This window comes from Aedes aegypti, chromosome 3 (assembly GCF_002204515.2).
Source record: "Aedes aegypti strain LVP_AGWG chromosome 3, AaegL5.0 Primary Assembly, whole genome shotgun sequence".
In the NCBI taxonomy this organism is placed as follows: domain Eukaryota; kingdom Metazoa; phylum Arthropoda; class Insecta; order Diptera; family Culicidae; genus Aedes; species Aedes aegypti.
Genome location: NC_035109.1, coordinates 103,714,981 through 103,740,167, shown reverse-complemented (window position 1 = coordinate 103,740,167; position 25,187 = coordinate 103,714,981). Strand labels below are relative to the sequence as shown.

General features: G+C 37.2%; 1 protein-coding gene across 2 annotated transcripts in view; it reads right to left on the bottom strand.

Moving 5' to 3' along the window:
- LOC5563631 (extensin-1) overlaps positions 1-14,105 on the bottom strand; it is a 104,483-nt gene extending 90,378 nt beyond the window's left edge. For both annotated transcript variants that reach the window (XM_021851611.1, XM_021851610.1), the window contains exon 1: positions 13,652-14,105. In XM_021851611.1, coding sequence (XP_021707303.1) covers positions 13,652-13,663 — 12 coding nt within the window. In that variant the 5' untranslated portion in view covers positions 13,664-14,105. The remainder of the gene's footprint in view (positions 1-13,651) is intronic.
- Between the last annotated feature and the right edge of the window lie 11,082 nt (positions 14,106-25,187).

The window sequence follows — 25,187 nt, the reverse complement described above, 5'->3', positions numbered from 1 at the left end:
GTGACTGATATTAAGAATGTATCTAGAAGCTGTATGCTTGTAGCCGGTACCCGACAGAACAAAGAGCGGTACAGGGCAGCGAGAGCCGAAGCTCAAGATAGCATCCCAGACAACCAGAAGTCGCATCACAATTCACGTAAAAAGTCGTTTACTTTTTCGAATTACATAAAACTCGCATAACATGGTGAATGAAATCGTTTGATTACATTGCATAAAACGCTATTTTTTGAGTTCATCAGTGCATTTTGTTTCGTTTCGTATAAACACACAAAGGAAGTCGAATCAATCCGTAGCAGCTGTCAAATCAACTTTGTTATCATAAACTAAGTCGTATAAGGTTACAGATTAATTCGTAATAAAATCTGTACACTCGCATTGTATGTCAATTTTCATCATATAAAATATGCATATATATCGCCTCCGCTTTTGTACGCATAAGGCCTTTTGACGACATCTTATACAGAATCTTTGCACATATAAGCAACGCATAACACAAAAGATGATTTCATTATATGTACATTCTGGTTGTCTGGGATGAACCGGAACGATATGCGGAGATTTTATACAACGATCGATGGCGCGCGGCACAATACCGTACCAGCATCTCCCATGTGCAATGATCGAGAAGGGAATTTGCTGAACGATAAGACGGCAGTGAAAGCCAGATGGAAGGGAATGGAAAATGTTGCGAAATGAACATTGATGATGACGATCACCGACTCACTCACCGGCCATAGGAGAGGTTAAAAAAGCTATCAGTGAGCTGAAGAACGCACCGTGATTTTTCTTAGCGGCTTTAAGCCTCAACGGCAATCAGAACTAAAATACTTCTTCTACATCCAACGTTTCGTTTGTGTTTTAAATTTTTCTCAATGGTTCAATACAATCGAAACGTGGAGCGTAGAAGAAATATTTTAGTTCTGATTGCCGTTGAGACTGATTGCCGCAAAGAAAATCCCCGGTGAAACTTATAACATTTGTAAGCATCTAACTAGAGCTGAAGAACTGTAAGGCTGCTGGAATGGACGAGATCCCGGTCGATCTACCGAGTACTTGTGAAGGTATGGGAGAACAAAGAGATTCCCACCGGGTGGTTGGATGGTCTAATATGACCAATCTACAAGAAAGGGTACAGATTGGAGTGCGCCAATCAGAGAGGAATTACCCGTACAAATTACAACGAACAAAATACAGTCGCGCACCCTGTTTAACAGACTGAGACCGCTCGAGGAGTCCTTTGTAAGCGGTTTTCGTGAGGGCCGTTCGAAAACAGATCAGATTACCTTGCTAAAGATACTAGATGATTTTTCGGCTTAACAAATTAGGCTGATACCTGCTACGCTGGATGGTTCGAAATCAAGTGTTCATATTGCAGACGAGGTGTCAATCTCGTTTGTGACGTTAGACGAATTGAAGCAGGGAGACGCACTTTCGAATTTACTTTTCAACATTGCACTCAAGGCTGCTGTTCGGATTAGGAAGAATCAAACCGTTTTTGCTGAATCAACCCTTTGCAGGAAGATCAAACTATAATCAATTATAAAAATGAATTACTCACATTAATACAGAGCAATATAACGAAATAAACTCTAACTACCACTATACTTCAGACTAATTCACTAAAATTCAGATTATAATTTAACTAACTGTATTCAATCCAATTGTTTTTGTTTATGTTTTTCTTTATCTCTCGTATTCACTTTTTTCAGTTCTCTATCTTTCTCTATCTTCTTCATGTCACCTCATCTGTCTATCTTTCTGTCAGCTCGCATCTCATCGGTTCTCGATACGGCAGTGCTGCCAGAACAGCTGCTATCAGGAGATCTGGTGTGCAGAGAAACGGCACTATCGTCACACAACCGCACATTCTCCTCGGTTTTGCGGACGATATTGATTTTATTGGAATCGATCGCAGGTCAGTGGGGGAGGCCTTCGCGCATCTGAAGAGGAAGACACCAAGTATAGGCCTGACAATTAATTCTACCAGAAGTACATGCTTGCAGGTAGAGATAGAGGCAGGCTTGGTGATGTAGGTTAATTTAAAAAATGTTGATATCAGACATTGTTTAAATTTGGCACAGAAAATTACGCTGCTTGAATGATTACACCACTTACTAACATATTACCGAAAACGTTCTGTAGCTTTCTCCAATGGTTCTTATACATTGTATGGTGGTTAAGTATAAAACTTGAAATTTCTTACTGTTGCAATATAAAATGCCAAATTTGATGCCAATTAAAATATTTTTTAAACTTCAATTTATCAAATTTTTTAATCCAAAAAAATCTATTTTTTAGTTATCATTCCCCGGGAATCCATAAATTGATAACATTAGAAAATTTGGTAATGAAAAAAGTAAATTTTGCCTCATTTAATTCCACGCTATTTCACGCAATCATTCATAGCATCGCATACCCATAGTCAGCCCCTCGCTCGCCTTTGCCGGACATCGATGCTAAGGGCTCACCGCTCTTCGGCGGCGACCCAGAAGAGGGACCATAAAAATTAACCACCGCGTGGTAAAAACAATTTTTTCAGTTCCGCAAGTGAAAGTGGTTTGATTTTGATCTTGAATTCTTTCCGTCTGCGCCGTCTGCTGGTGGGACCCGAGCGAGTGTGTCGGCAAGTTTGTTGATAGCGTATATCTCTCTAGAGATCGGTCGCTGTGTCCAGGACAAAACCAACTTGGGAGTGCTTGGGCAGCTTATGATGTAAGACTAGTAGAAGGGCGACCAATGTGGACCAGTTTTGCGAGGGGCCTTCTCCGTTAATGGGTGGCCCTATAGCTTATCGCAAATTGTAAGACACTATCGCAAGCATGTAATGGCATGGTCATGATGGTTTGGCGATTGTTCGTTATCTAACTGTAACGGTTTACCGTGATGATTTAAATGCTGGGCAGCTACGCTGCTGGGTCAATAGCATTGGTAGTTGGTGTATTTGCATTATTCAAATATACCCCTTTCTTTGGTCTTTACTCTCTTACCCAGCAACTGCAATCCCTGAGACGATGTCTATGAAATCATTGGTTCAACGTGGATTTTAAGCAGATTCTGAATTTTTCTACAGCAGAACGTGGAACTTATAGACAGAAAAGGCCAGAGCAGACTCAGCTCTTTGGGGAGATAAAACATCGTCTGGAAGAAGTGGAATTTCAGGAAATGGATCTGGACTTGAGATGATCGCAAAGTGGAAGTAGTTCTTCGATGAACACCTGAATGATGCTGAGAGAAAACAATGTTTTATTTGTTTTAACAAGGGTAACATTTGCAACATTGAGGTGATGAAGACAAATTCGACATTTCGAATGATAATTCCATTACTTTGTAATGAACTATGACGAATGCACATCTGTTACGTTTTTCGCTTTACCTAAAACATTAGCGAAACCTACACTCAAAAATTACGAAACCATTTTACTCGCCAACCTTCGGTCAGTTTACTGTCATCAAGGGAAAAAAAATCGAAAGTGTCCGGCCAGCCCGCTTTACACGATAAACAGTTAATTATAAGCAACCTGCATGATTGTGTCTCGCCGGGTGTTTGTGTGTGATTAAGTGGAGCACATCCGCTATTTTTTTTTTCACGTCAATAGGGTCCGTTTACCACCAACCACCATCAATAGAGGGCTTCAAGTGGCTGCTCAACGCAGGGTCAACGTTAAACGCATTAAACTGAGCGTCCAACAATGAACCGGCCTGTTAAGATTCGCGCTTCATGTCTAGGCAAAAAAACAACGAACCTCATAAGATCGAAAGCCTACGCGACAATCGCGTCACTACAGTCACAGTGTTTTTCTTCGCTGATTTCGTAGTCGCAATCGAATACCTCCAAAACCGACGATTTTAATTACAAAGTTTGTTGTCTTAATTTATCATAGCTATTTTTGACACCAACTGCTTATTACTTACTTTATAGTTGATTACAATCCTCTTATTTACTGAAGTCAAAATGCGTAGAAAATTTCGATACCAATGAAGTTCACCGTCGTACTCGTTTTCCTTCATTCAGTTGTTTGGCATTGACACAGTATGAAAAACCCATAAAACCGGGAAAAGAATAGCTCAATTTCATGCGCAATTACGATACGAGATAGCAGGCATGTTGGAAGAGTCAATTTATTGACTTTAAATAATGCAATTTAAACCTTGCTATATCCTACATGAAAGTTTAGGTCCTATTAGTCATGTTTGGTGGATTAGATGACTAAAAAGTTCAATAAACCATAGTTTAAATTTTATGCGAACGTAATAAAACAATATTTCATACAGCTTTTGTGACCTGTAGCTAAACATTGTAACGGAGTGGATATTAGTTACTGACACTGAAGGAGGCTACAAGTGGTAGTCGAAATACGCGTATTTGTCAAATATAAGAAATTAAGGCGGAATAAAAAGGCACAAGATACTCAAATCTACTTTTTTGCTTCTCTATTGAGATTCTTCTTAAAGGGTTCGAATACATTGAAAAGAGTCATTATGACGTGCTAGAACATTTCTGAGAGCAACATCAGATTCGGCAATCTCTAATTCACAGGATACACATGATTTGGTACTTGAGACACAAAATATTTTTTTGTTGGAGGTTTTCTATGAATAGTCACTAAAGTGAAATTTTACATTAAACCCTTTTTAAAACATATTTGCATTACGAAGTAGGTTAGTATTGAAATTACTATGGAGAAATTTTGAAAAATGTTCCAAACACGTTAGTAATAGAATGTAAGTATAAATTGATCATTCCATAGTAAAAACTCATTCTTCCAATCTTAATGAAGGATGTTGCCGAACAAACAAATCCCTTTTGAGCTTATTTTGTTCGGGATTTTTGTAGATGCTTTCAATGCTAAGTGTGAGTGATTGGATTATTTAATTACACGTGTAGAAAGCAAATGGATACTAAACTAAACTAGGGATAATATATTGTAAAACATTTTTGAATAACTATAAAGCATATGTTGCTGCTAGATATCAAATTTTGTAATTTCATAATTCATGTGAAATTTTTGCATTTCTGTAATATAGGATAACAATAACTAATTCCAATTTATGCTAGAAAAAAAATCTTGTAGAAACCTGTGTAAATATTCAAACGGAAAACCGTTAAAATAACTAGCGCCACCACACAGCGTATTGCATCAAACAGTGGTGTCTTGAAATATTTCATATTCACCACTGATATCGTCATGGGATCTCAGCGATAACAGCATCACTACGATGTTGCTATTTTTGTTGCCATTTGAAATGCCCGTTATTGTCTTACACTGTTTTCAATCAGACTTATACGTGTGTTGAAGACTGGAACGCGCAAAAATTGGTCGATAATAAATAATCGTATCTTTCAGTCAAAAATCATCATACAAAAACCTCCTTATCTTATTTTGGTAGCTTAATTCATAAATTTAAAGGGGAATATGATCGTTTATAATTTTAGTTTGCCAAATCTGAACTGCCGTGCCGTGTTTCCCTGTGTAAGTACAGCTGGTCTTACAATAATAGAGTAGCAACTACGGGTAGTCAATCATGCTCATCCTCATGTAACATTGTGGCGCAGGTCATGTCTTGAAGGACGTTTATCCATCAAAAGTAAAAAGTAAAGTAAGTACCCAGACAACCAGAAGTCTCATCAGAATTGACGTAAAAACTACAAATAGCATCATACCCGCACAAAACGCTGTCGGAAATCCTTTGAGTGACGGCTTTCCCCGTATAAAACGCTATTGTTCGAGTTCATCAGTGCATTTTGTTTCTTTCCGTAAACACGTACAAAGCAATCTGTAGCAGCTGTCAAATCTACTTTGTTTTCACAAACTATGTCGCATAGGATTACAGTATAGTTCACAATAAAATCTTTACACTCGCATTGCATGCCAACTTTCAGCATATAAAATATGTATATATATCGCCTCCATTATGTACGCACAAGGCCTATTGACGACAGCTAACACTTGCACATGCAAGCATCACGCATGATACAAAAGTTGATTTCGTTATTACATTATTCTGGTTACATAGGAAGGATCTGTCATATACATACAAGCTCAATAGGTTGCACCTTTCCACAATTGTATAAGTTTGATGTTTTTACAAGATCATTAACACAATGAAACCCGATTATATCCATAACAAATTGATTCCAATAAGACAATCTCGTGCAAGAAACTTTTTCATCCACACCTATGTTTAATCAACTATGGACAATCTTTTTTTTTGTTAGGTTCATTACTTATTGGAAACAGCTTCCCACTTTATTGATATCGGTTGCTATTTTTAATCGGAACCTTTGAGCGTGACTCTCCAGTACATAGCAACATCTTGATTGATAGAGAACCTGTTAAATTGTTAGAATGTTAAAATTTGATAACAATTGAACATTGTATATTATTTTTGTTTCAATTTTAAAAGGTATTGCCTTACGCCACATTTTTATTGGAATATAAAAAACTGCAAAAGCCATCGGTCGGTAGAGGGGTTAATTCGGTAAAAATATTTTTCTTATCTCATTTTAAGTAAATCAATCCCAAGCCAAAGACAGAATTACATATCAACACACTTCTCTAAGCAAACTTTGTTGATGAAATCGAGTTGAGGATCGATTGAAGAGGTATACAATTTCTACGGCGAAATCAGCGAAAAAGAAACACTGTGCAGTGCACTGGATGTGGTTTGCAAGGTTGACCGGTCACCCGTGAACAAGACGCCCATACAGTCGAGCATGTCTTTTTACTCTCCTTTGTGCAGTGTGGTGGGTGGTTGGCTAGGCATACTGGTGACGAGGTAATACTAGGCTAAAGAGCGGGTGAAATTACACGTGGTTAAGTGACTGGAAAAGTGTTGTCTTGAATAGGCGCCACTTGCGGGTTGGTAAGTCATAGCACGACATTACACATCGCGTCACCTCGCACGCAATGCGGACCCCACTTGTGGAGAGGGATTTTCGAGTGGTTGTTGTAGAGCTTTTTAATAACGCTCAATATCTCTTCAGTTCATAGTCTAATTCTTCGTTCACAAATAACTCAAAGGCTATACGCTCGACAATTAAACTAAATATGATTATTAACAACTCAGTTTTTTTATTATTTATGATGATTGTTAGTACTAGAAATTAGTTTTTGAAAATTTTATTTATATCTACAAATAACGCTCAATATCTCTTCAGTTCATAGTCTAATTCTTCGTTCACAAATAACTCAAAGGCTATACGCTCGACAATTAAACTAAATATGATTATTAACAACTCAGTTTTTTTATTATTTATGATGATTGTTAGTACTAGAAATTAGTTTTTGAAAATTTTATTTATATCTACAAATATCTTGAATTTATTCTTGAAGCGAGTTTATTGATGAATGAATACAACCAAAATGCAATCATTTTTAAATTAAGGTTAATTGTTGAAAATTGTGTATTTTGTCATGCACGTATGTTTAATAAATACTTACAACTTATGAAAGAACGGATTCGTTTTAGAATAGATAATAACTTCGTGGCTAACCATTAGAAGTCCAACCAAGGGCAAACAGACATTATGAGCTACATAACTTTGACCGATTGACTTCGTGGGGTGGAACCTACCATGTGTGTGGCATAATGATCTCCCATAGCGAGATAGATCTGAATCGAAATCAAACACCTTTAGGAAACGGTAAAAAAGCGAAGGGTCATTTGAGAGAAAGAGAGAGGTAACCAAATATAGTTCGAAGTGCAAGGTTGAATGAGATTTGATCAACCTAGGGGTGTGGATAAACATTCACCGGATGAGTGAATGGATCGAATGTTGAGCAATACGTTTGATTCGTTTGAGTTGCAAAAGAAATAAAAATTTAGTGATACAGGATTTTTCAATCATTGATACGGATAATCTCTGTACACCGCGAGCAATGGCAACAATTCAGAAAACAAACAATTAGATACACAAGCGTAGTCAGTTAATTCTTCCAAAATTTTTAACAAAATTTAAATCCATATATGCTTATGGAAATATCCTCAGTTATGTTCTGAGCTCAACGACCGTTTAAGCTTAGCGTTAGCGTTGGCGCAGTTACGTTATACTTCGTAGATTGAACACTAGTAATACTCATGTTCTGTTTTATTTTTTCCACGACCGTTTAAGGTTGTACAAGAACTCGTTTCGAAGGATTATGAGCAGGGTTGATCCCAAACAGGTTCATTTGAATTAAATTCTGCTAAGATTTTGGAAGAGAGACTGCATAAGGTTATCCAAGAAATACTCGAAACACAGATCATAAGATCTACCAGCAAAACGGTTGACTATTCAGAGAGTTCCAAGTCATTTGTCCGAAAGCTATTTGGCTAAATACCGTTTGGCCAAATGGCGGCTGAACGGGTCATTTGGCCGAAAATAACATATCTCGTCTAGTGTGATACGAGCCATTCGTTATGAACGGAACTGTGTAGAACGCGACTGTGAGTCTTTTAGGAGGATTACACCCCTGCCTAAATGAAGCTTATGATCAGACGATATAGCATTTTGTTCTGTTGCGCTTCAGTTGTGCTTGATGGTATACGCACCGCTGATTTCATGCCGTATTTATTTAAACCACACTTCTGTGTAAATCATACTTTTCTCCGGTGCAGGGTAATCCTGATATGAGAATCAGAATTATTCCTACTGATGAGAAATTTCCGATGGAAACAAAGTCTGCAGATCATTTTTATAGATTGGTTATGCATTGATCATATATGTTGCAAAAAATATCTGAGAATAACGTAAATCTTATCATAAGGATCAGAAACTGGATACATTTTATCACTGGTTTATTCGTTTTTGTCACTACATTCTAGCCTAAGAAGATGGAAGAGAAGGGGAAAGAGATAGCAACGACATCATCAGAAGTCGATTTGAGCCACTTATACGTATGTTGATGTGTTTGAGTATATATATGTGTTTGAGAGAGATGGAATGCTTTGTCAAATTAGTAACGTGTCAACCGCACTTCTCTCTTTGCAATGGAAAAGCATTTCAATTGCTTTGAGTCGAAAAAAAAAGTGCAGTTCAAATGCATATTATAAGCAAACAGATTTTAAACAGCTACTTCTAGACGGCTAAGTAAACAAACTGCTTCTATGTGTTATTAAGCATATCAGATGTTTACTTGCAGTGTGTTGTGCGGCTTATTTAAATTCTTATTGGTTACTTAAGTGTTGGCAACCAAAATAAAAGTTGGTTCACAATTCGGCCTAATGATCCATACGGCCAAATGGTTTTTGGACAAATGACATTTGGCAAAATGGCTGGATACCTTTTCAGAGCATTGCAAACAAGGCCAATACCAATACGGGCTAAGGTTTCAATAAGTTTCGAGTTCAACGGATATGTAAGGTTATCAAATAAGTTCTCAGAGTACAGGTGTTCAGATCTAGCTTAACCAGCATTTATACCCTTATGGGCTCTGCATAACTTAAAACTTGATAGAATATTTTTGTTCGAGTCTGCTTTAGTATAAACCTTTTTCATTTCCTGAGAGAATTGCTGGTTACAGTTGTAAAGTTTAAATCCTGTTCTCAACAGAGTTCTTGGATACCTAAACATTTGTTAAACTCGAATTTTATCAGAGACTGTTTAATTCTACCTGTATGGGTATAATCTTTACTTGAGAACCTTCAGAACGTCACCAGTTATTCTTGTAGAACTGAAGGATTTTAGTCAAAAAAGCAATAAGGACCTGGCCCAGTAAACACACAGTCGTATATGATAGCGTATAAGAGTACAAATGTGGAGGCGATATACGTACATATTGCATACAGCCATATGGAGCAAGTACGTATATCGCCTCCACATTTGTACTCTTATGCGCTATCCTATACGAGTTTGTGTTTACTGGGGGAAGCGTAGCCGAAACCAAAACTTGGCTCAACATATACGCTCTGTCCAGTTAGCTAAAGACCACCTCGTTTTTTTGTCATTTATTAAAAAATAATTTTGAAATTTTGTCCCACCCTACAGAACTATGCTTGTATTGGCGAAAGCATTTCGATAGATCTGAACTGTCAGATATTCATTCCTGTTTGCTTGTTTTTTATGGTGAAAAAAATTATCCGGTGTGCAGTTAACTTACGACTATTTGTTTTATTCTTGAGTTTCAAGTGTTTTGTTCAACAATCGATCATTATATCGCAGGGAAAATCTCTTTCAAAGAAAGAGAAAGGCCAAATTGAAGCGTTTCGTCGAGAAAACGTAGGGATCCGAGAAATATCACGCCGTATTGGACAATACCATCAAGTTATGTTATTGTACAGTGAACCCTCCATGAGTCGATGTTCCATTACTCGATATCGACTCATGGAACCATACTAAATTCAAAAAACCATGGTTACTGTGATGGTCCCTTCAAACAGCTTTTCATAGAATATCTGTTCCACGACCCGATATTTCCATGAGTCGATGGTCCCTTCAATATCGACTCATGGAGGTTTAAATGTACTTGAAAAATCCCGCAGAATATGGCCGAACATGACAAGAAGAATATGGCACGTAAATCTAAGATTTCCGTTTGTAACAAACGTGAAATTGTTAGAATTGCTTCGAATTCCATGAAATCCTTGAAGCAGATTAGACAGGAACTCTATTTGGAGGTTAGTCGGGAGACAGTTCGTCAGGTTTTGGTCACAACACATCAAAAAGGCCAAGAAGGTGAAAGCTCCAAACTTGACTCCTTCTCACATCGAGAGACAACTTAACTTTGCGAAAAATAACATAAGTCCTCAATGGGATACGGTAAGTTACCAGCAGAACATAAAGAATTGAAATATTTCAAGCGACTTTATGACATATGTGTACCAGAAATCACTATTACGGTCCAAAAAAGCAGCAAAAAGCAGATGATTTTCAGCGATGCAACTCAAATTCCGCTGTTACGAAACGTCAAATGCAGCCAGTCTTTTATGACTGAAAAGGCGAAAAGAATTGTATTCCAAATAAACTGTTATCAAAAACCTGAGTGCGTGGAGCAGTTTTTCCAAAGCTGCTGATAAATCTTAACACAAAACTAGTTATTTCTAATGTTTGCTACGTTTGCTGGTATGAAATTTCACTCAAAAGTTTACTTATGGTTCGGTGTGATGCAATAATTTTTTACTGAGATGTTCATGTGAGGGTTTGAACGGCTTGTGCATGACTGCTGTAAACACAGAGCAGTATAAGAAAAAAAAAACTCAGCAATCACAAAAAAAGAATACCGTATTCGCTAGTCTCGTCTCAGGCCCCGACGGATTCAACGGATATTCGCGTGATTTGAGAAAAGACAAGCAATACTTCACGATTCGAAACTTTGGTGGAGACTCATGCATGGTGTTGGCAGGATTTTGTGCATCTGGGAAATTAGACCTGCCTTTCACGTAATTCAAGATGAATTGTAAGGATTACATCCAAGTGCTCAAAACTCGTCTGCTACTATTTTTGCGTAGATTTCGCCACAAGTAGTTTACTTTTCAACAGGATAATGCCGCTATCCACACCAGTAAGGAAACTAAATCGATCTTTTCGACTGGCCTGCTCGCTCTCTAGACCTCAATCCCGTCAAAAACCTTTGAGGCATTCTGGTTCGTAAGATTTATGCCGGAGGAAAACAATATGCAAGTGTTAGTGAGCTCAAATCAGCCATTCTAGAGGCTTGGGTAAATATTGAGAAAAGTTTCCTACAAAAATAGCAAAAAATATCTGCTCCCAAAATACTGATATTCTTGTTAGCACTTTTTAATCTAGTACGATATGCTGTACAAGTCAAGAGCTCAATGAAATATATAAACTTGCTTCGAAACTTATTACAATGCTTCCGAATTAGAGGAGGTCTTAAGCTAACTGGACAGTGTGTATATACGAATCCATATGAGTGTGAACCTCATTTATTTATCTTCAAGAGCATAAAGGTAATGTTTGTTGACCTGAAGTCCTGCCCTCAACGGACTTCTTTGATTGCTCCAGTCAGCCGTTGGACTCTAAACATGATGGATTATGTTTGTTTGAGTCTGCATGTGTATGAACCTCATACATAGATTTCTGAGAGAATTCAGATTACGCCTGTAGATTCAGAGGCTTTTACTCTAACTAGTTTTTGTTTAACTTCAAACAATTGTTGAACATGGAGTGCGGTGTGTAAAGCCCGAGCATGCATTGTTTTTTTTTTTTGCGTTGCGTTGCCGGAATGTTGCGTTAAGTGAAGCTGAAAGTGGATTATGGCTGCTCAATCAAGAATGGAGGATCATTTGGTGAGCTCGTTTCATGCTTTTCTTTCAAATCTGTTAAATTTATACAACTCCACATTTAATCGTTAAGCGGTGAGACGTGAATATGATTTTCCAATCAACTATGAATGGTTCGTCACTATGAGTGTCGGCTTAAACTCTTTTTTATAAACTATGTATGTTTTGCATTTTTTTTTTCAAAACACTCCTTTCCGTTTACCTCTGTTTTTATAAATAAAGAAATAATTTGAATGATTCGACACTATGAGTTGCAAAAGTTTTACCTTATTCAACAAACTTAAAATGGAATGCCACTTTAAGTGTCGGCATAAGAGTGTTCTGTGATGGTTCAAACAATCGAGTATTTTTTTTCATGAGAGTAAAAGATGACAACACATGCTTTTGTCTTGACAGCTTTAGGAATGGTGCGTTAAGCTATTTGTTTGAATTATGAATGGCTTGTCATAACAAGTGTCGGCATTATTTACTTCTACTTGCAAATTTTTCATATCAATTGAAAATATCATATTTGAAATCATGTTTATATCCCACAAATAATTGTTTATCATAGTCTAAAAGCTTATCAAAGTGAATCCTGAGACTACACGATCCTCCCCATTACCATACATCCATCCCAGTAACCTAATTTTCAGATATCTTCAAGAATATGTAACCAATTTGTATGATTTGCTCAGAGTAGCGTATTATTGCATTGTTTAGTCCACATTTATTTAATTTTTTTAATAAATTGACCAAAAACAAAAACAGACTTACAGACTTACACTGAAAATGTTTATTTGAACCTGTTTAAGTTTTGAGACAAATGGGATTGAGACCAGTTCGGTGCGCTTTTGGTTCCGTGAAACAAATTATTTGGAGATTCCGTGAAGTTCCGTGAAGGCTAGGCGGAAGTGTAAATGGACAAATCCTACAATGCCCGGGATAAAATCTCAGGTCATTAATCGCAAACGAGGATTATTGAGTTTTTTTATGAAATGGAAAACATCCAGTGAAAAAATATCGAACCATTCATCGTCAGCAGTAGTTTCACCGAATTTTTGAAGAACTATTCACAGATTGTTCTTAAAAATTTGATAAAATTTAATGATAAATCTATGAAATAATTAAGATTTGGATGTAGTTTGTAAAATGCATGTATATATATATATATATATATATATATATATATATATATATATATATATATATATATATATATATATATATATATATATATATATATATATATATATATATATATATATAGTCTATGCCGTTAACCAATCTTTGACCAATATTTGACTCAACCGTTTGGAAGATGGTCGATAGACAAAAGTGTGACGTCTATTTGTCTGGGGATTGGATTCAATCCAGGTTCACGGCTTGTGAGGCACATGTTCTAACCACTGGACCCCAAGTTACTTTACGTGGTTCAAATTTCACTCACCTTTTTCACCATTTTGACAGTCTCTATCCTTTTTGGCAGTCACAAAAAACTCAACCGAATTAGTCCTCGAGTCGCCACCACTCGCTTTCAATATCCGAATACGTAAAACTTATCCAATTTCGTCACTTGCCTCTCGCAATTTCTTCCTTCCAATCCACACAAGTTTCCACTTCGATTACGTTGTTCAACCCACTAGACAATGTCGATCACCAATATTGACAGTCTGGCGTTTCAGTTCACTGTCCACATCCGCTTTGTCTTCGCCTCGGTAATTAATCAGTCCTTTCCAAGGCCGTCGATAATGGACGTTCACTTTCACCGAAAACTGGACAGGTCTCTTTCTTCTACGCTGCCCGTTGCTAATCCTGATTTGTCACACGTGTGTTACACTTGTAACTCTCGTAACTACGCGTACGTTCGTTTAATCACACCAACCGCCGATACCGAACTAAAACGGTCCGATAGGGTGTTTAAGCCATTTATATCCGTTGGAAATTTTGTGTCTTTTACTCCTTGTTGTGGCTTTGGGCTGCTGCTGTGCTGCTCTCCGGTTTTGTCTCGTGGGCTGCAAGATGCTGCACAGTGGCGCAAACAGCTGTCGGATAAAACCTCTAAATTGTACCGAATCTATGGTCAATGATGGTTTGACAACTTAACTTGATTAAATAATCTTTATATGACTTTTTTTTAAACTTAATTTTTTTTATTGTATTTTACAGATGACTTTTTGTCAGCGTTTGGGGTCAATATGATCCCAGAGCACTTTGAAGGCTCTTTTTTTGTTAGTGAACCGATTTGTCAAATTTTCTCACACGCGTACCCGCGAGTTTGTTTTTATTAGCGCAAGTATGTAATGTTCAAGACAATAATATGTAGGCTGTGCCTTGGAGTCACATTAACCCCAAATTGAAATCGCTAAAATTTCATGAAATTCAAATGGATTTTCGATTTTTGTTTGCAGTTTTGGAAAGCAAATTTCAATACAAATAAATTCAAAAATTTCAATATAAGAAAATTCAAAAGGGAAATGGATCATTGCAGGGAACTGTTAATTGATTATTGTGGAAAAAGGTCCAACAACTGCACCCTACCTGACTTGTTGGAAACTCTATGGCTATCGTCAAATTGGAGGATGAAGACGTTGTATTCAAATGAGGCCTGTCGAATCAAATTCGTTGAGATTTCATTGAGATACAGCATGAAGTACTGTAGTTGGTAAATTCAAAGCAATCAAATATTGCTGACTTTCCACGCTTCAGGTGCCACAAAAAATCGAAAACAATTCCTATTTATCTTTAAGTTTGTGACAACATCATTGAAAAGTATAGGAATATATAAAGAACATTATAATGCAAACTTCGGGTTTTTTATATTAAATCCTGTCATGCGCCACTATGCGCCGCCGGTCGGTTGCTCTGCTCGCATTTTTCGTCTTAATTTCATTTGTTTTTACCTCTCACCAGAGTTGCAAGTCGGTAACCAGCGGCAGCGACAGTGCAGTGGAAGTTACTTTGCGAGATACCTACCAAATGTTCGAGAAATTGAACGTGGTGCCGACCGCGTGGTTCGACAAAAAGCGCGCGCGCGATCGAGACAGGTGAGAGCGCGCGCTCAACCATGTGCGAGAGCATGTGAAGGGTAATTATGTGTCGAGTTAGGTTTGTCACGTCGTCACCTAGTACCGAAGTGTTGCAGCGCTGGCTAAGAGCATGAAACATGCTCAGTGCGTGCTACAAACAAAGTCATGATTGCGCTGGTCAGGTTGTAGCAAAATAGATAAAGTATTGCTTCCAAACAAAAGAGTCATTGCTATTGCTCAATTTAACCCCCATCGCCCAGCGTCACCTCAAGATGACACCTGTTTTATTTTGCTGGTCAAAAATCCAATTCTTATTTGATTGTCATGAAACCAGTTGCAAATGAAAGCCATACTCATTTGGTTTGATGTTTGATTAAAGTGGTCCACATCAATCCGGAGTTTCCACCGGGAATCGACTCCAAGCAGAAAAGGTCCGTTTTCTGTTGTCAATGATAACAGGAAATCAAAACGACATTTTATTTCAAACTAAACGTTGTTTGTATTGTTTTCAGATGTACTTTAAATAAATTTGAGCTATTTTATTGTTGGACCCAGTATGTTCTTGATATTCCGATTTTTTTTTTATCTTTCCATATAACGTTAAACGCCTAGAGATATGCAATGCCCTACAAATGTTACGTAATCCATTCAATTTTGTTCGATTTATACTCCACTATCAAAGTTACCCCAAAACAGAAACCCGACTTTCGATTATATGAAAAATTATATATCCAATCAAAATAAATCATTTGGCAAAATATCAATTGCAATCAATAGCTAGGATGCCAGTACTTGTTTTAAAAATATAAACTATAATTCTTTGAAACAGCATGCATAAATATTCAAGTTTTCTTCGAAAAAACTATCAAAGTTACCCCGTTTTACGGTATTAAAAACTCATTGGGGCTACTCAAATCATACTTTTCCAATGTAGATTCAAAACTCTTGTTTTCTAAATACTGAAACAGCAAAAACTGTAGCAAAAAATCTGAAAGGACTGTCACGCTGATGTAACCTGCCGATTAAAGACAAAAAATAATCACCATTCCAAAGGAAATGAACCACATCGCAACCAACATTTGATTGCCTCGCGATCACTCCAATTTTGGCACGCAAACAGAAATTACCGACCGACAGGCCACCACCTCTCAACTCAACCCAGCAGCGGCGACATGATGAATAAATTAAGATCTGCCTCCAAGTCGCTGCATTCGATTTGAGTTTCTTTCGTGAAACTGGAACTGGATCAACGTGTTTCTTTCACGAACTGGATAGTTGCAATATCACACGCAGTGCGCGATAGAGTCAAAGTTTGGTTCAAAATTACGCGCCAAAACCAGCGAGGTCTATACGATCTAGGGTGCGGCTTATTTCTCGAAAGTTCTCCGAACCAAAAGTTAGTGGGCTCTTCTGGACACAAATCAGATCAAAAGAGCCAAAATACTATGATTTTAGGGTGGTGCAAACGAATTGAAAGTGAATTTTCGAGTATCATTTATTATTTTCTGTAGACTTTACATAACTTCGTTATTTCAATTCTATTTTAAATCTTTCAGTTATATTCTTATCAAAATTAATTTTATGAGAAGTTCCGGCACTTCATAATTTAGTACAGGGAGGCGAACTTCAATGAAAAATTTCAATGATTTTTATCGAATATAGAACATTATAATTTGAAAATTCGCCTTTGGGTTGCTTGTGCTTTTTGTGTGATTTTAATTTAAATCATCACACAAACATGTTTTGTTTTTGGAAACTTTTGAAAAAAATATAATCTTACCCTAACGCACTCGAGGTATGTGCCCTGCTACAAAAATCATCGCCGACCCGTAGTTCTTATCCTAAAACCTGTGCATAGACCTGTAGTTTGAGTAGATCAGTGGAACTCGTCCAAATGGAGTTCGACGATGACGACACGGAGAAATTAAATCCGCTCCCCTTGTGAGAGCCGGGGTGACGCGGAAGGGTGACTTTCTGGTTGTAGAGCAAGTGGGTAAGTAAGCTATATGGTATGCCGACTCCAGTTGCGTTTGTTGCGTAACATCTCGCGTCTGACTTGGGAGGGCAATAAACGCATGACTTGTGACCGCCATCAGGGTGCAAGTACCAAAGTATGCCATCCACTGAAATTACGGAGAGAAGCAATACATGCGAATTAACTGTGTTTTGTCTTGTTCTGCAGGAGGGTTTATGATGACAAATCATGAGTTGCTTGTAAGAGGCAGACAACAGCACTCCTAATAAAATCTTGTCACTTTAACTAATAAGAAGCGAAATGGACACTCGGACAATTTGGGCAAATTTGCACTGTAATTGGTCATTTGCATTAGGCTAATGTTCGAGAATTGAATTTTTCGAAATCCACTACATTAGGGACAGACAAAGTGCAGCCATTAACGGCAATGATTTTGTGAGAATAGAAGTGTCGCATGATAAGTGACAGCTTGTCGTCCAATCTTTTGATTGACATGATGAATTGAGAAAATTGGTGCTGCTGGGGATAAGAATATTTAAGTTAAAATAAATTACCAAAGTTGGTGTGTAAGATTTGTCCAGCAATTGTAAAGATTCTGTCTTTTCATACGACTCGAGCATGAAAGTTTACCAATACAAAATTAATGTGATCGGAATGTATGGAAAGGCTAAATTCACTGTGTGAATCTTACTAAAAGATTGAGTAAATTAATTGAAGCGTGCAGGACGAACCATAGTTCCATCACTTCGTAAAGAAGGAAAGTGGACGAAATTGATAAAACTTTGTTTGATGGAAAAAAACGATGAGTAGGGTTTCGTTCTACTCCGTCGTAAGCGCTATTATTCGTCGTATCAAACTTCAAATGTTCCACTATGGCGGATATTCAAACTTACCTGCAACATAGACTCATTATCCAAGTGTAATTTTGTGAAAGCTGTTATGGTTCGTACACTTGTACACCAAAAATGCAACAAAACTACTGTATTTCGGTAAATAACTTCAGTTCAATTCTCCACTTTGCACTTTGTCACCGAAATCACATGGACGAATACGATTTGAGAGAAATGCTTAGCGATCGACTGAGCCACACCACTTTCCAACACAAGTTTCTTCCCGCCCCCGTGGGTGACTTACTTCGCCGGGCACTTATTTTCACTATGGAAAACCTTCGTACTTCTTCACTGAAGGATTTCATTCCAATCACACGCCGTAAAACTTCAATAAATCACCAAATTTTACGAAATTTCCTCAACCGCCGCGTATAATTGAGAATGTAAACAAAGTTCAATCCGTCGTACTGAGAAAAAAAAGCTTGTGCGCATCAATGTGTGCGCGACGCTCGACGTAAAAATACGGTTCTTTTGATTGTGTTGCTTTCGCTGTACTGTGAGCAAATGCCATAATTGTACGGTCAAAAGGAATTGTGTTCATATGTTTGGGCTGAATTTTGATGACGCACAATTAATTTTAAAGGAAATTAGTATATTGTTGAAGGAATAGAGGGAGATGCCCGGAGATCTATATATGCTAGTAAAACATTTGATTATAGCGTTGATATATTGTGTTTTAACCTCTCAATACATCACAGTGAGCCGTAAGTTATGAGACGAATCTGGAAACTGATTGCGACGGAGTTGAAAACGATACGACGGACTGAGAATACGGTAAGGTGCATTTTCTTTGCATTATTTCCAAAAAGAGATCAAGATTTATCAAAATGTTATTGTACAATGCTAAAGCCGTTTTGTGAAAGAATTGTTTGGCATCGGTTTGTACCAGCATCATTCACTGCAATACTGGGAAAATTGCAGTTCTCACTGATCAATGCTTAATACGATGGATACTAGCACATCACCCTAGTGTTTTGGATTTATGTAAAAATACAATATACACTGCCTTCAGCAAAAGGCTGCACATATTAACTGACAACAGTTGTAGCCCAGTGATAAATTTTTCGTTTGACGAATAGTTTCAACTGACACGAACGGGAATCGACACCGAATTCACTTGAACGACTGATGCCGCTGACCACGAAGCACATAAAAATAAAATTATCTTAGTATGGTGATCACTGAAGTGCGGTCCCGCGATTGTGGATTTACGTACAATGTGGTCCATATGTTGTTATATCATGAAATACAATGTTTCCGTATCTTCTTATTGTGCAACCATGGCTAGGTTTTCTGTGATTTTTCTACTCATGAACCATTCTGAAGGTCGTTCGAGTTTTCAAAATTTCAGCATGGGTCCTGAAACAATTTTGAAAGTCCTCTTGAAAGATCCAAAACGATATTTAGAGTTCATGCTCGGTAGCTCTCAAGAACGAGTCTTGATAATTATCCTAGATGTGGCAGGAAATTTAACATTCATTTGAATATCGTAGCATTGCTGTTCTGAAATGCTCAAAATCAAAAACAAAGCTCCATATCTTGAAATAGAATCCGATGAATTTGGGTAACCAACAAGCATTTGAATGGTTATGCTACTTTTCCCCGCATGTCGTTTCCCCGAACGCCAGTTCCCCGAATGCCAGTTCCCCTAATATCCCATTCCTCCGAAAAGCCCACTTCCCCGAAAAGTTTTTGGCACTCATAATTGTCGCAAAATTATACATTTCAGGGAGGTGAACGAAATGGTCATCTAATATGCACCCTTCTTTATTTGGTTGGCGGTTCTTTCGAGCCCTCGGCATTTTTGCCAACACGTGTATGGACTAGAATGACTAAATACCTCCTTCTTTTGATAGCTTATCGTTTTTTTCTAGTTCGCCATCTAGCCACTGAAGACTATATAGGGAGCCGGATCCTATTCTTGGCACTTTTGATTCACTTCGGCAGTGGGTTTTTTGACAGCTGCAGAGCTCATATTTTGCCATAACGTGCGTCGTACTGATATGCTTCTTATTGCAAAGTTTAAGACAATTCGGCCGAGAAAAACCCCCCATGCCAAAGTGAATCATGGAAGTGGCCAAGTGGTTCTGCAGCCTATCACCTTTTCGGGGAAAAGTAGCACAATCCATTTGAATGAGCCGTAAATCAGCCTTCTGCTTGCATTTTATTTGCTTCCTGCTCTAATATAGCAGAGTGATTGCTTAGCTGTCTTGAAACAGCTCTGCCATCAGCTAAGATTTTCCATGTCCGGTGCGGAGTCAGATTCGGGGGCCTTTTAAAATAGGAGTGTTTGCTGCTAAGCCTACATACAATCGACATGTGTCTTGTTAATTAACCGAAATAATAATATACTTTTAACAGAAATTAGGATTTCTGATTGAAAATAATGAACTTTGTGTCTATCTATTGTTTAAGACGTTCTTAGCTTTTATTTAGTAATCTAAATATTAATTACTAAAGATTAATATGCCGATACGACTTCAGGGCTGAATGCGGCTTACTTTCTAAACATAGGAACTTCAGAGACCTCATGCCTGCAGATCGCAACCAAAAAGAGACTGAAATGGGGTTCCTCTTTTCAAAAAAAATTCTCAGAGAATCCAACAAGACATATTTTTGAAATTTTCTGTGGGAATAAATCGTAACGTCAAAAAATGCTACATGTGTGTAATAACTCACTTCCGAATATTATTTCGAAATGTAATTCTCACCAGCTAGTCATTCAAAGATTTCGTTGAGCAGAGTTCATTGAGCGTTTTGTTCATAAACTTCCCAATGCAATTCCTCCAGGATTTTCGTTTGAACCATATTTTTCTCTAATCCTCAGATTTTTTTTCCAATGATACCATCAGCAAATTTCTCAAAGATATCCTCAAAGGATTTTCACAGGGTTAATCTAGTAATTTATCCAGAGACAAGGTTTTTTCAGAAATAATTGAAGGAAATTTGTTAAAACAAATCCGGTAGATATTCCTAAATGAAGTTATAAACATATTACTGGTAGCATGCATGATAAGACATGATTTACTTGAAAAAATAATTTAAAGAATCTCTGAAAGAATTCTTAAAGTTAGGGTAAATGTATGAGGAAAACATGGTTTAACTTATTGTTTTTTTTCTATCTTTATTAACGAGATTTTTAGCCCTGGGCTAGTTCATCTCGGGACCAACGGCTTTACTTCCCTTCCGAAGGAAGTCGTCACTGAAATTTTTAGTGACTATCTCGGAAATGGGATTCGATCCCAGAACCTCGGCGTGAGAGGCGTGTGTTCTTACCACTACACCAGGTCCGTCCCCATAACTTATTGTGAAATACGTGGAAGGATTTCTAATAGATTTTGTGAAATAATCCATGGAAGAATTTATGGAGCAACTCCTGCTATCATATGCGCGGTAATTGTTGAAAGAGTGGTTCAACAACTGGAGGTATATCTGAAAATTGTCATGAGTGCTTCAATACTGGAATAATCTTTAACAAAGGCTTTTCCTGGAAGAATTTCTGTAGGAATATTTTTAAAGTAACTCAAAGTAATGATTTAAGAAACCAATACAAACATTTCTGGAAGAATCTTCCTAAAAAATGCTGTAAGAACTCTGGAAGAATTTTCGTTGCAATTCAATTGTTGAACTACTGAAAGATTTTCTGGAAAAAAATTTGAAGGAATTCCTGTTAGCTTATCTTGAATTAGAATTTAAAGAATTTTAAGAACATTTCCTGAGATAATTGCTTAAGGAATCCTTTAACAATATCTGGAGGGATGTTTGTATGAATTCCTAAAGAAAGATTTGAATTTGAGTAGAACTTCTGAAGGTTTTTCACGAGGAATCTATGAACCTTTGTAATACTCGCCTAGTAATCTCTAGAGCTTCAATAATTTACATGTAGATTCATTGCACCTCTGTTCGCGTTTTGATACTGTCCAAGAATGTATAAAATATTGCGTACACAAATTCATTTCGGCTTTTCCGCTTGGCTCAGGTTAAGACTCACAATAAAATGTTTCCAAACCTGACATTCTCAGCCTCAAACAGTCTTCCCAAATGAACATAAAACATGTTGCAAACCGAAATACTCGAACCTGAACCTAAAGCCAAATATATGTGGGGTGAAAACATTTGTACCTCGGATGCAACCACGTTTCAAATTTTGATACAAATCCTCAATTTTGGACAAACTTTTGAAAAGAGCACATCGACATTGGTAAACAATGGCTTTGCAAGACGCTGTTGAGCCCCATTCAACTCGATCATGCTCACCAATACCAGTATCAGAAAGAGCGAACAATGATTTTCCTGATAGTGGTGATAGTTTGAGTGGGCGGGCTAAAAAGGGCTCAACTGCAACGTTTCTGAAAAAAGACTCAAGATCTCTTTGGCCCTTTTCTAATATCTGTTCAGAAAATGTTACCGCAGTTGAGAACGATAGCACAAAACAGACAGAAACAAAACAGTTAAAATTCACGCTTATCAATTTCTACCTAGCGTAATATTCATGAAAAATATGTCTTACCAAAACCTTAGAAACAAATAATAATGCTCACAAAAACATTGAATTCACTTACGAAGTTGAATATGACAACAAATTGCCTTTCTTGGACTTACTTATTGTAAAGGAATAATCACAGACAAACAGACGTCACACTCTCATCGCTGTCCATCGACCAACTTTTTAACGATCGATTCAAATTTTGAGTAGGTGGTCAATCGACCACCCGCAGCGCTCGCGTTGTTTTTGTTCGTGTTTGACGTTTACACACTACCGCCACCTGTTGGTCCATCGGCCAACTACAGTGTTTTTAGCATTGGGCGTACATGATTTCGCGACAATGATTTTGATCGTGATTTGTTCTAAGTGTTACGTCTGTTTCTCTGTGGAATAATCATCAATCACATTTGAAATCTTTTAACTCTTAAAGTGGCAGGACGGACCTTAGTTTTTTTTTTAGGCTTTTTTGTGTTTTTCTATAGCAATGTTACTATGCATAATGAAAAAAAAAAAAATATCATGCAGATTTTTGTTCTCCAAACTGGTCAAAATGATGAACTCAGACCAACGTAGGCATTTTGGACCATTATGGTCCCCTCGGAGGAGGACACCGGTGAGTTCGGATTTATATAGGAGTGTTCATGTGAAAATGGCTGTATCTCAGTCATAGAGTAAGGTGGGGCAAAAGTTCGACCTTAGTGGTATAATCAAAATTTCCAGGAAAATAATAGCAGATGAAACAAAACAAATACCATACAGCGAACCTTCAACATATTGGCTATAACTTTGCTAAACATACTTGTGTCAAAATATTTACCCATTTTTAGTTATAAAAGTTTCAAAATCGATTGTCTTATTCGAACTTTTGCCCCACCGGTGGGGCAAAAGTTCGAATCTAGTGTGGGGCAAAAGTTCGTTGGCTAAAACACAAAATATGAATACTTTTATGCCAGGCATACTTTATACCAGCCGTAAACTTGTGTTTGCCGAAAAATACACACTAAATTTTCATCAAAAAATGCCCAAAACAGGGTTAATTGTAATACACCCAAAAAATAGCAGTTTTTCGCAAAACTAAGTGAAAATGTAAAATTTTTGTGACATTTTTCGCACGATCTGGCAAATTTCACTAAATTTGAAGATAATATGTGGATTTCAGGCAATTCGAAAATTTTTCCGTGAGTTTATCCATGGGTCGAACTTTTGCCTCGCAGATTCGAACTTTTGCCCCGCTATGGGCCAAAAATTGATTCCAAATATTTATGGGAAAACTAATACACGTCAAAGCATCCTTAAGATAGGCCTAGAAACGCCCTTACATAAAATATTGGAAAATATTTTATCTTCATTTGGTTCCATACATCGAAAGTTTGACCAAATGTTACAATATTTTCGTCGAAAAACAACAAACAGCCATAACTTTTCCAAATCTCAATCGATTTTTATGATATTTGGAGTAAAAGTCTCTTACTTGAATAGCATTCGAACCACAATGACATTTATGAGATTTGTTTTGAATTGAGCTAGAAATCTTAAAAAGAAACTCTTGCCCCACTCGAACTTTTGCCCCACTTTACTCTATACGAATCAAATCGTAGCCAGTATTCTTCAGCAAACCTTTAGGCTTATGTTTTTGGTGGCGCTGGAAGTTGACGCATCCCCCCTAGCCCATCCCCCTCGATGAATACTACTTGCATGCATGTGGATATTTCAGGGTATTCTTCGATTCTGGTAAGAAATATTCTAATTATAAGAAATTTTGGACTTTCGATTGGAGTTAGTTTTAGTGGGAGTTGGGGGTTCTAGTGCAGTGTTTCCCAAACTTTTTCAACTTTTGCCCCCTTGAGACCAATATTTATCTGGAATCGACCTCCTGATATCTTATTCAAATAGCACTGCGGAACACGTTTTCGTCTCAAGCACCAAAATACCGCTATTTACTAAATTAAGAGTTGATTATTCCATCGCCTTTTTCAAAAATATCAGAGCACGTCTAGTTTTTGAGATATTGACAATTTGACTATTTCGGTCAACTTGCATACAAGTTTGCCAACTTGTATGGCAATTTATTTGCTTGAATTGCAACAAAATTAGAACTTCATATGTATAACAATTATTATCAACGAAGTTCATAATATTTTCGATGTTTAAAAGTTATTTTTCGATGCCTTATAAGAGAAACGAAGAATTTTGTATGAAGAATGCACTGCCCATAACTGCATAACAGTCACATTCGACATTTTTACCAAAATGGAGTTAATACCATGCAGAGTCATCAAATGATAAATACTTTCGATCAACTTACTGAAATCTGTGATATTGTTCTAGAAAATTCGAGAAAAATACCAAGTTGTTTTGTCACATTGGTAATTATAACCGCATTACAGTCACATTGAGATTATAAATGAGCCTCGTGATGTAATAGTAATGAAACTTCTATCAGAATTATTTTCTGACCATTCACCTAGTATGCGATATGAGTTGTACAAAATATCAGCCTCAAACAAGCACTTTTGAGTTCCTGGTAATTTTTCGAAATTTCAGTTTCCTCCCATACTGCCATAAAATGCACACTTGGTATTCCATTTACTCAATGCCTACTTTTA